We start from the raw sequence: 13,180 nt of genomic DNA on the forward strand, positions 1-13,180 counted from the left end.
TTTTAAGGCTGCACCTGCAGCATACGGAAGTTCAAGGGGTCAAATAAGAGCTGTAGCCGCTGGCCTATACTACAGCCACAGCAATACCCAGATCTGAGCCATGTCTGTGACCTGCACCACAGCTCACAGCAATGCCAGATCCTTAACCCGCTGAGCAAGGCCAGGGATTAAACCCACATTCTCATGGATACTAGTTGGGTTCATTACCACTAAGCCATGATGGGACCTCCTAAAATTTTTATCTCTTTATTGAAGTCTACAATCATTGTTGTTGAATGGTTAACACTGTTCTTTCCTTAGTTTTTAAGCATGGTTTTCTCTATCTATTTGAACACATTTAAAATAGCTTACTTAAAGTTTTTTTCTAATAGGTCCAACATCTAAGGCTTTGCAAGGGACACTTTCTATTGATTGCTGTTTTTTCCTGTGTATGTGTTTTTTTTTTTCCTGTGTATGTCTTGCATCTCTCATAATTTTTTGTTGCAAAATGGACATGTTAAATAATGTAATGTGACAACTCTGGAAATCATATTATCCCCTCCCCCAGAGCTTGCTGTTTTTGCTGTCCATTTGTTTGTTTTTTTGAACTGATCTTTAAAGTCTGTATTCTTTGTCATGTGTGGGCACTAAAGTCTCTAGATTTGCTTTTAGTAGTCTCTTAATAATTAGACATATTTCCTTAAATACCTGGAACCAGTAAGTCTCCCAGTGTTTGCTAAGGGGCTCTGTGTACATTTTGGGGCACACCCTCAACACTCAGCCAGGCAGTTGACAACTCTACATTAGGCTTCACTTTCTGTTTGCACAAAGGTTCATGGCCATCTAGGGGTGACAGGTTAAGGCCTACTCAGATCTTTCTTGAGCATGTGAATGGCCCTGGGCATGTCCAAAGCTCTACAAATTCAAGTTGGCCTTCTAACTTCCAAGAATATGTCAGAGCTCTTCAGAACCCCCTATGGACATCTTATTTCCCAGCTTATCCTTTAAAAAGAAAAGCTTTTTGGTTACTTTATTGTTTGCCCCAATTGCTATCTACTACTTCAGGCAGTTTCAAAGTTAATCAATTGCCTCTAAACATTTTAGACAGCTACCCCTTCTTCCCTCCTCAAGGGAAAAGGCAAATAAAGAGAGCCTGCGAATAGCACCCTTCCGGAGAACTACCAGACAGGGCAGATAATGACAATTTTCTGGGAATGGTGCTTTGAACTCTCTTCTGCTCCAGCTCTGTTTGGCTTCCTTCAGTGGCTGCCAGGCTACTGGATTCCACTGAAACTGGGTGTTGTTGGTTTTTCAAGGTTATCACTGAGGAGAAAAAGAAAGGATAGATAGAGCAAATTAAAATGCCACAAAGCTTGCTGCTCTTTCCAATAGTCAGCTATTTTTCTTAAATAACAATCTGGATAGCTGCAAGTCTTTGGTTAATTCTGAAAAGTTGATTTTGACAATTTTTTCTAGTTTTCTGATTTTATGAAGAAGGAGAGAATTTTCAGATGCCCTTTCTATGACATTTTTGTTATCTTCTAATGCATAGTGGTTTTAATTTTCATTTTGCTAATGACCAATAATGTTGAACATCTTTTTCCCTGTCTACTTTTTATGTGTATACCTTCTTGGTGAAGTTTTCACTAAAATCTTTTGTCTACTTTTAAAATCAAGTTATTTCTTTATTATTGAATTATGACAGTTTTTAAATATATATTCTGAATTTAAGTCCCTGCCATATGTTTTGAACATATAAATTTTCTTCTAGTCTGTCTTATATTTTCATTTTATTGACATCTTTTTAAAATAATTATTACTACATTTTTAATATATCATACAATTTACCATTTTCAAGTAGACTATTTTCAAGTGATTCTTTCAGGATATTTACCAAGTTGTACAGTCATCACCATGAGTCAGCTTTAGAATATTTTCATCATCCCAATATAATACCTCATGCATATTTACTTTAATCCCTATTCCCTGTCAATCCTGCCACAATCACTAATCTACTTTGTGTCTTTACAGTTGTGCCTTTTTTAGATATTTAACAGAATGGATTCATATAAGATGTGGTTGCTTGTGCCTGGCTTCTTCCACTAAGTTTAATGTTGTTTGATATCTATCCATATACATGAATGCATTTGGAGTTCATTCCTTTCTATTGCTGAGTAATACCCTGTTGTATAGATATACATACATTAACAACATCTTTTGAAGAACAAACATTTTAGCAATTTATCCAGAAAAATAAAAGCATAAACCCACTAAAATTCTTCTACTCAAATGTTCATAAAAGCTTTATTAGTAATAGACAAAAAATGTAAACAACCAAAATTTCCATCAACTGGTTAAAGGGTAATAAATTGTAGTATGTCAACATCTTAAAAGACTACTCAGCTATGACAAGTAATCACTGAGACATATAACAAAAAAAAAAACTCAAAAGCATTATGCTAAGTGAAAGAAATCATACACAAAAGACTATAATCTATATCATTCTATTTATAGGAAATCCTAGAAAAGGCAAAATTATACTAACAGAAAGCATTTCAGTGATTGCAAAGAAGAAGCAGGTAGGAAAATGATTAACCAAACAGGGTACAGAGGAGTTTTTCAGCCGATGGAAATCTGCATCATAATTGTGGTGATGGTTACATGACTGTATACACTTGTCAACATGCATCAAATTTTGGATGAACTTTCTTGTTTGTAAATCATAGCTCGGTAAGGCTGATTTTTAAAACTCATGATATGTCCCTATTTCTTCCTTCAGTTCTAACAAAGACTCTATTGTCTGCCAGGTCAGATTATTCTAGCACTGACTTAGATGTTTCTGTGTTTAATTAAATGCTGAAATTTTTAGTTATAAATGATCATTTAGCCCTTAAATTCATTTTTACAACCATAGAGTTGAATACATTTTTCATAAAATACTCTGATAAAATGTATAAGCCAATCCAAATTCCAGATGGCCTTAGTTCTCCTGGAAACGGCCCATACATTTCAGAGACATATAAAAACAAACTAATTATGCACCAGATGTACACAGAGCAATGTAGCTAGATCATAAAGCACAGTGCTATATTTTTTTAAAAAAAAGAAGAAATGGAAGAAAGTCTTATCACCATACTGTTTATGTCAACCAATAATACATGCACTTTATGTTTATATTCACATTTTACTGGGTCATACAAACAAAAAGCCATTAAAAATATACAGCAGAAATGGGAACAGGACTAGAAAATGAGGATAAAAGATAATTAATGAAAAAGTTAATGCAATTAAGTCAATCAATCAAAATATCTAATACAAACCAAAGACAGCATGTTAGGATTCAGGATAAATTGATTAATTCCTCCATTGCATAAAAGTTCCAAATAAAATAAAAACTAAGATGATCTTAAAGACTAACAAAGTCTCAAAAAATATATTTGACAGGGTTTTGGATAAATAATAGAATTGGGTCATTTATCTAACCTAGAAGTTGAAAATTTTTATTGAAGAAAACACTCATTGCTTTTACTAGTAGGATAACATAAATACAAAATGGTTTCATATGGCAGTGTCCTCAATCATACTCACTCAATGCTATCTCCTCAAATGCTAGAAATGAGGAAATTAGCAAAAATTGAAAAAGCAAAGCAGGATTAAGGAAAGGCAATTTATTTGGTAAGGGAATACAACCAATCTCAAATCCAAATTAAGCATAATATTCCTCTCAAGAGGGTCACGTGAGAGAGAAGTATACACAATGGATAAAAGTATATATCCAGAGCATATTTGTTGATGTGAGGAACACATCTACAGCCAAATCATTAATTTAAAGAAGAAACAGAAATAGGGTCCTATTTCTTAACATGTTTAGGCTTCAAGGACAGAAACTACCTTTTCAGTAAAACAGAGAAAGTATAGAAATACAGTTTCTATTCAGCATTAACCTTTCTTTTCAAATAAATCTATAAAATTAAACACTTCATCTTATATGAGTATAAATAAATATGAATAGGTACTTAATTAAAAACGTACTTTAAAAAGGAAAGAATAAAGCAGCACAACATATGTTTGATAAACTGAACTGAAAAGAAGAGGGAAATCAGCCTTAGCTTTAGAAGGACCTTAGAGACAACTTACCTGAATGTTCATTTTATTGATATGGAATAGTAGGAAAAGGTCCAAGAAGAAGAAAAGAGAATGTGACCTTCTGCCCCCACATAAATGGTTCAAAATGAGGTTAATATCAGAGAATGAGTCTTTGCCACTATTACAGAACTGAGCTCTCAACTGGCCTCATTCAGACACACAGACAGCCCCTGTAGCTCCTGCTTCGCTCTGTGCTGCATTGGTTACCTATGAGCCAAGAGCCTAGGAATCTCAGAGCACTTCCCACCACATTTTTTTTTCTTTTTTTTTTTTTTTCCTTTTTAATGGCTGTGCCCACAGCATATGGAAGTTCCCAGGCCAGGGATTAAGTATAAGCTACAGCTATGGCAATGCTGGATCCTTTAACCTACTGTGCTGAGCCAGGGATCAAACCCACGCCTCTGCGGTGACCTGAGCTGCTGCAGTTGAATTCTTAACCCACTGCACCACAGTGGGAAATCCCTCAATATTCTTTCATAGATAAAAGAAGGCAATGTTAAGCAGATATTAAGCATGTGAAGTTTAAACAGAAACAATAACCTACTGATTCCCAGTTCCTAAGAATTGAAAGACTCTTTGACCAGTGTTTAATCAGAGGGTTTTATAAGGGGAGAACAAAATATCTGAGGCAATGCAAGTCTCCGATAACACTTAAGTCCAATGTAGGTACTTTAAGGCTGTTTCTGTTGAAGACAGTTAATAACGATAATTTTTCAACTCCTTAAAGCTCCTGTCAGGCCCTCATGCTGCTCAGTGGAAATGATAGAGGGAGGAATCTATTCATTGTATCATTAAGTAAAAGAAAAAAGATTATCTTCTGATTTTACTACTCACTCCTGCCCTGGACTTTTCTGGGACCATAATGCTTATTCCATTGAGTGCTTAAATTTGAGTAGCTTAAGTTCCCCCTAAATCATACTTCAGACACAAAAAAGAATGTATAGAAGAGTCTGGATATACCTGTTAGAAATTGTTATTCTAGATACCCCTGCCCCCGCAAAATCGAAACATAAAGCACAAACTAAAATTTGCAAGGAAAGAAATTCTAAATACAAAGCCAGTGTCAGTCACTTTCAAGTGATCTACTTGTTTGTTCTTTACCCATTCTGTCTCTCCACTCCCTTCTAGGAAGGGACCTTACTTACCTCCTTGCCTGAAATGGTGCTTAGCTAGGACTCAAGGACAGAAATAGGCCAGTAAAATCACAACCTCTGGTCCCTTACTAGAATGAGGAGGCATAACACAAACAGTCCAGGCCAAAGGAAGGAAGCTTTCTGATGATAAATATATCTTAGGATAGCTGAAACATGATGTCAAATTTACACAAATTTTTAAGATAGTTCTGAAAGGTTCACATTTGCTATTAGCCCCTTATGCCACGTCTCCTACATTTCCAAAGGATGTTAATTTACTCTCTTTTGCCATCAGGAATATTTCACTGTGAAAATCCAAGAAGTGCTGATACAGGGGAAAATAAAAACCCAACAATCCTGAACCTAGTATCATAACACATGGGTTCAGGTCCCAGATCTACTTCTTACATTCTAACCATGTGACTGTGGCCAGGTCACTTATTTCTCATTTTCTTAACTAAGATCACACCATTTATTATTTGATGTACTTCTTAAACTATAAGTTTCTATTCAAATGCAAAGTGTAAATAACATTTTATTTATGATCTGAGTGGTTTAATCTAATGCAAATAATATATAAGCCCTTTAAAAAAATATAAACTTATAATCCAAAAAGCAGGCTCTCTCTCCCAGTTAAATTTTCCCTCCTTCTATTGCATTAAAAGAGATATGAAAAAAAGAGAGAGAGAGAGACGAGATTAGTGGAGCAACCACACTTTTCTGTAGCATCCTGGGATGCAAAAAGCTACGAAAGAGTTAATGGGATTTAACTTTACAAGGAGGTACGAAAGATGTTATATAGACTTATACTTAATCCATTAAAAAGAAGCAAGGATGGTCCTAGGAATTAAAAGAGGATTGAATCCCTTCCTGATTATTGTTGGAGAGGCCACAACCAGGACATAACAAGTTGGTCCTCCACAGCTGTGCTGCTTTGGCAACCAAAAAATTTTCCTATTTCACTGTCTGATCAAAATGTAAAAAGTGGAGCTGTCCACCAAAAAGTAGGAAATGTGCAGTGCAAATAAGTAGAGGACCTGGATGCCAGATTCAAAGATCACCAGACACAATGCAAAAGAAGTATTTCAGGAAAGCAGAGTAATTTGCTAATTTGGAAGTACAGTGGCAAAATTCTTCTTTATTTATATATTCTTTGACAAATCCAAACATATGAGTAAAAAGTAGAATTAACTGTCAAAGAGGAAGAACATTTTCAAATGTTCTTGGCTAGAGTTTAATGGTATCAAGGGGCTTTCTTTTCCTCCCAATAGCAATAGTATATCGTTGGCCAAGTAAAGTTGTTATTTGTACAAAAACCTTTTGGAGAATCCATGAAACAGAGTTGGTCAAACTAACTGTTGAGATAAGGACCCTACAAATAGTTATAAACATATGCTCTGCATTACAGTTAGTCTTGGACGAAATGATCTTTATCAGATTCTGTCTTAAGTTTTTCCAACTCTAGACATTTGAACATTTTTTTTGCTCCAAAAAATTAACGTGATAATAACAGTTTTTTGAAATAGAGATAAACTACAGAGATTATAGATGAACATTTATCTTCTGTTATCATAACACTAGAACAGTTTTAATGAAAAGGTTGGACGTAATATCTATTTCAATTAAATTAAGAAAGAGAAAAGAAGTTTGCTTTTCTGAGAAAGCAAATTGATATTTTCTTCTTTGATTTCCTTATACTTTGGAATGAAGGCCCGCTATTAAAACTTTCAATAAACCTTTAAAATAAACTATGCTATAAAGCAATACTACATTTGGTCTTTAACGAGCCATTTTTGCTATTTTATAGGCATTCTAAAATGATAATGCACCCCTGGTCATAGAGACTCCTAGTACTGCTGACAGAGGGCATGGGGATGCATATCCATTGTCAGACAATGTGGTACCTAGTGGATGGACTGGGTTCTTCTACTGTCATTGATGCTGATAAGCTCTGAGGTCCTTAACCTCTCTGATCTCAATTTTCTTCACTGTAAAACTAATGTACTTGAGGAGATTGTATTTCTAATTTTTATTTGTTCAGTTTCTAGACAACATTTAATGTGCATGTGATTTTATGAACTCTCCCAAGAATCTGTAGCCTATTAGTGGCAACCTTTGAATAGAGTTTTTAGGAATTAACCAGGATTCTTTATTCTGAGGTGGGGCAAAGAAGAGGAATGGGAAAAAAAGACATACAAATACTACTTACTTTTCAAAGAAATATCTGATAATCATCAAGCCCAAAGCATATGGAATGGTCATATATAAATGAGAGGGTTTCACAAAGATGAGTCCATCATGATCTTCAAGATCTGACCATTTTATTGTTGGAGGAAGCCAGAATCTTTCCAACCAAAACCATTCTTTAAATGTCTGAAACATTCTAGAGAGATGGAAAAAGAATACATTACATTTATAAAACAAATACTTAAAACATGTATGAGACACGTTGACAATTTTACTCGAAACACCTAAACCAGAGAATTTTGAACAAAGGGCAAGAACAGAGTACTGTTATTTAATTGGCTTCATGGCTCTTTATTGAACTAAATGAGAATTACTCTGCCAACACTCTCAGAACAATTTTGGCTGTGGCATGGCAAACTGAAATTTAACATACTACTGTTCACAGTCCTGGCACAACATACGTTAATATTATGGGTATGTATCTTCCTCTTATATGATTCTATCGTATAAAAATAATTCAACAATAATCTATACAACTTCAACATGCTAAAGGCCAACCTCATAAAAGTATGTATAAACTTCCACTAGTATGTATAAACCTTCACTAGTATCCTGAAACTTCTCTAGGCGATAAAGGACAAGCATAATTAACGTTGTATTACTATAAAGAATTCAAATTAGTTCAAATCAACAAGTATCTACTGATATTCTATTATTTGTCAAGCACTATGATAGGCACCAATATTAAAAAGACAGCATTCTTGCCTTAAGGACCTTTATACTCTGTGGACAGGGTAGGCCTGAACATGACTCTAATGTGCCTTTTTTACGTACAATGAAGGTACAATTTACATACAAAGAGGGTGCTTGGGAACAAGAGGATCAGCACTGAACCCAGGGAAAGGTCACTGGAACAAATGATCCTTGAGATGGATTTCAACAATAGTGGAAATAAACCAGAGAAAGGCAGGAAAATGGGAAATAGGAAAGAGAAGTTTTAAGGAGAGAAAGTACATTGAACAAGTAACCAGAAGCACAGAAGAACATTTAGACGTTCGAGAGAAAGTACACTGAACAAGTAACCAGAAGCACAGAAGAACATTTAGACGTTCCAATCTCATGTTTAGGCTATGACAATTTTAATCTTAATATTTTGACCTTAAGGGTGTTCTGATCTCATCCCTTTTTTTTCTGTTTTGAGGGGAGGGGGTTTGGCTGCACCCATGGCATGTGGAAGTTCCTAGGCCAGGGACAGAACCCACAGCATAGCAGTGACCCAAGCCACAGCAGTGGCAACACTGGATCCTTAACCCACTGAGACACCAGGGAAATCCTGATTTTATCATTTAATAGTTAATCAGAGAAAGAAGTAAAAATGTCCTCAGATTCACGGCAGGGTGGTCAAATTAATCTACAAAAAGTCTTAATTTGTAAATAACACAGTGTCGTGGCACATGACCAGCAATTTGGTTCCAGCACAGTGCAACAGTCCAATGTGATGGATGGTGGGTTTGCACACAGGTGCATGAAGTCTCAGTTTACTGTCCTGGCATAATTACTAGTGCCCCTTCCTTTTAGAAGTGTCCAAGTTTGGGTAATAAATTATATGATGACTCAGGTCACAAGGCTGGTAAATGTTCGACTTGGTCACAGAGAGTATGCCACCCGTGCTAAGGAGCTTGGGACTTAGCTAGGAGTGTATGCAAAGGAATGAAATGATTAGGTACTTTAGAGAGGTCTCTTGGGCAGCCAGGTCCACTGTGAGCCAAGGTAGTTTCCTTGTGCCAATTAGAGTATGATGTCCCCTCCGGGCAGACATAAGCCTCCTACCCAGCCTCTAGAACCCCCGGCCAGGTACTATGTGACTGCTTTCCTTCTGGCAGTGGTGTAGAGTACATATCAGGAGACAGAATGACTGGTGAGCTATTAGGAGACTTAAGCAGTAGATAATGCCAGAAATGGGAAGCCAAGAGAGCAGTGGCAGTGGGGATCCATATGTGCTGACAGCAAGGCCATTTATGAGATTAAGCATGAGATCCAAACTGGGTAGAGATCAAAGGGAGGCCATGAAAGAGGTAAGATGGAGGGGCAAGCAGAAAACTCGGGGGACTGCAGGTCAAAGAACAAGTCTGGTGGGATGGAACCAAGGACCCGAGAGTGCAGGAATACTCGCTCAGAGGTGAAGAGGAATTCCAGCGTGCGGACCTCAATATTCTTCAGAAAAATCCACACCCAAATCTAGAACTGAGCCCTGGTGAGGTCTCCCCACTGTGCCTCATCTCTCATTTGCTGCTCAGAGATATGTGTACCCAAAGTGGCAGGAAACCAGTTGCAGCCACCCCTGCAAGGCTTGTGTGGAAAGGGAGAACAGATACCTTCTTTTTCACGTATTAATGATTTTAATATGGTTCTACCCTGGGGGAGGGTAAGCACCATTAATACAGTAGTGAAATTGTGCAAATGTGGTGGATTAAAGGTCATCCAGAGTTACTGAATACTTTCCGTCTACGAGGTTTTGGGACTAAGGGAGGAAAGAGGTGACCCTAGAATTAAGGAAGCTTACAAGTTAGGCTAGAATGACACAGACCTGTACTCGGGAGAAGGTAGAGAGAACTGATAAAAGAGTTGTTAGGAAGGAAGAATGAACATATTTCGGTAAGGAAGGTGAGGATTCAAGCCTGCTTGACATAACTGACCAGAGAGGGAATGAAGAGAGGAAATCTGCAGCAAAGAGCACAGCAGATATACACTCAGGACCAGAGCAGGTGCAAGTCTTTGAGTGAAACTACAGCTAAAATTCAAACTTGGTAAGATCTCAGAAACGAGCCCAGGCCATGGGAGGCTCTCCTGTAATGGAAAAACCTTGTACCAGCCCTGTGTTTCTCACTGCAAGAGAAGGAGGTACTTCTGCAAGGGCAAAGATGTTTCTTCCTAAAAGCTGGCCTCAGCATGCTCACTACTTTATTGGCTCCAGATTTAAAAGACTAGAATTCAGGGAACAAACAGCAATGGCAGTAAGTTAGTTTTGATATTATTATAATAATTATACAAAACTGTCTGCTCACACCTAAACTGCAACTCCAGGCAGTGCAGATTATTTTGTTCAGTGTGAAATATAACTAAATAGCTTATAATGCTTATTTTGGGGTTGCCATGCTAAATAATATTCTTATGCATCACATGCAAACAATGAAACAGGATCTTTTGAAAGCCATAGTAACTTTAATAATCAACAACCAAAAACATATAAAGGGAGAGAGAAAGACTTCAGAAGTTTAGGGTGGCCCTATGGAAAATGTAGTTCAAATTGAGAAAAAAAATCTACATTATTTATTCATCCTTTATGTGCTGCCACCAAACACCAATTATTGCTGCTTCAAAAGAGTTAAGAATCTCTTCTTCACATGATACACAAAAATTAATTCAAAATGAAGCACAGACCTAAATATAAGAGCTAAAATAACACTCTTAAAAGATTACATAGGAGAAAATCTTCATGACCTTGGGTTAAGCAAAGTCTTCTTACACACAACACCCAAAGCACAAACCACGAAATAAAAAATTGATAAATGACTTCATCAAAATGAAAAGCTTCTGGGAGTTCCTGTTGTGGCTCGGTGGGTAAAGGATCCAGCATGGCCCCAAACTGTGGTGTAGGTTGAAGACGAAGCTCAGATCTAGTGCTGCTGTGACTGTGGTATAGGCCCCAGCTGCAGCTCTGAGTCGACCCCTAGCCAAGGAACTTCCATATGCAACAGGTACAGACAAAAAATGAAAAAAGAAAAAAAGAAAAGCTTTTGTGTTTCAATGGATAACATCAAAAAAACCCTAAAAGACAACCCGCAGAATAGGAGGAAATATTTGAAAATTGTATATCTGATAAGGGAATTATACTTAGAATACATGAAGGACTCCCACAACTCAATAATAAAAGGGCAAATAACCTAATTTTAAAATGAGCCAAGGATTTGAACAGACATTTCACCCAAGAAGATATACAAATGGCAATAAGTGCATAAGAAAATGCTCAACATCATTAGCCACAAAGGAAATGCAAATAAGGAATAAAACCAGAGGTATACTTCATGCACATTAAGATGGCTATAATCAAAAAGACAACAGTGATGGCAGGATGCAGAGAAACTGGAACCCTCATACATTGCTTGAAGGGAAGTAAAATGGTGCAGCTGCTGTGGAGAACAGTCTGGCAGTTCTTCATCATGTTAAGCATTGAAGTACCATATGACCCAACAACTCCACTCCTAGGTATGTACTCAAGAGAACTGAAAGGATTCATGCTCTTTTGAAGCAGCAGAGCCAAGCTCAGAGATGGCTCTGGAAACATGCTACATGAAAGAAGCACATACTATTTGATGCCATTCATGTGAAGTGTCCAGAATTGGCAAATACTTGGAGACAGAGAGTAGGTTAGCAGCTCCTTAGGGTGTACAAGGAGGTGTGGAGGGGAAATAGGGAGTGACTGCTAATATGTACAGGGTTTTTTTGGGGGGCTGATGAAAATGTTCATAAATTGAATGTGGGTGTTGCTGCACAACTCTGTGAATATACTCAAAAATATTAAATTGCATGCTTTAAATGGGTGAGTTGTATATGAGCTATGGCTAAAAAAAAAAAAAAAAAAAGTTTAAAAGTATCATCGTCATCCCCTTTCAACATTTATATCTTTAAATCCATGGCTCAGCCTGAACTTTATGCTAAAGCTTCCTATTATTCATTTAAGGGGATGAAGTTTATTCTCCCAAATTCACCTGAGTCAAGATTGTGAAAATAAATGAAGGAAAGACTAGATCCAGACTCAGACTTCAGTATGATTTTAAAGTTAATGACTTTGTGAGAGAAAAAAAAAATTGCATGCTTTAAAAAGTAAAAACAGACTAACTCCCCAGAAGGAGAAAGGGGCTCTCCCAGATGCCAGCCCGTGGATGTTCCATAGACATCCAGAAGCCAACGTTTTAGCTCAGTGGGCTTTGCTAAGCCAGCCTATCCCTCCACCCAGCCTCTCGACCACCCTTGCTCTCAAGGTGAGACCTAGGGCTGAGGAGAGAGAGGACTCGGCCTGGCACTCTCCTCCGTCCTTTCTCCCTTTTAGTCCAGTAGCAAGAAGCAGGCCACAGTCTCACATCTTCTTAGTAGCTGTCATAAAGCCACAAACCTGTTCTATGTTTTCTGGCACCCTCTCTACTCACCTTTCCTTGATCCTAGTGTAAGGACTTGCCATTGCAGAGGCAGCCCAGACTCCAGCCCTCAGAATAGCAAGGAAATCACCACTGTTTATGGGGTCAGGCAATGCCTTCCCCACTGTGAAAGCCAGGGCAGACTCCTCCATCTGCTGGCAGTTGGCCTGGGCTGGCCAAGGCTTAGCCAAATGGACGCTTCACTCAGGATTTGACCCTGAAGCAGACATGGACAAGCAGCAGCAGGTGCTACCTAGGGGGCTGCTGCTGAGAAGACAGGTGTCATCTCTCAGCCTTTTGGCCTTCCTCATGGCCTCAATCTCTTGATTTCTACTGTGGCCCAGGTCTGGCCTACCACCCTTCTTTTGGTGCTCTGAAGCACTTCCAGGGAAGCCTTTGCTTTAAGATAGTAGGAAAGCGGTGGATTCCACTGCCCACAATCAAGAGTGCTGACCCATAAACATTACCTTTTCCCCACCCTCCTTCAGGAGCTGTCTGAATCTTCAATTTAGCAGGATTTCCTTCTAAAGTTGAAGTGGA

At 37.8% G+C, this 13,180-nt stretch overlaps 1 protein-coding gene across 8 annotated transcripts in view; it reads right to left on the reverse strand.

Moving 5' to 3' along the window:
• CERS3 (ceramide synthase 3) overlaps positions 1-13,180 on the reverse strand; it is a 124,223-nt gene that overhangs the window by 73,542 nt on the left and 37,501 nt on the right. For all 8 annotated transcript variants that reach the window (XM_085016984.1, XM_021098471.2, XM_005659788.3 and 5 more), the window contains one exon: positions 7,468-7,641. In XM_085016984.1, coding sequence (XP_084873110.1) covers positions 7,468-7,640 — 173 coding nt within the window. In that variant the 5' untranslated portion in view covers position 7,641. The remainder of the gene's footprint in view (positions 1-7,467; positions 7,642-13,180) is intronic.

Source organism: Sus scrofa, chromosome 1 (assembly GCF_054392235.1).
Source record: "Sus scrofa isolate SSC_HxYL_T2T_F1_AM1 chromosome 1, Sscrofa_HxYL_maternal_Yorkshire_Landrace_v2.0, whole genome shotgun sequence".
Lineage (NCBI taxonomy): Eukaryota > Metazoa > Chordata > Mammalia > Artiodactyla > Suidae > Sus > Sus scrofa.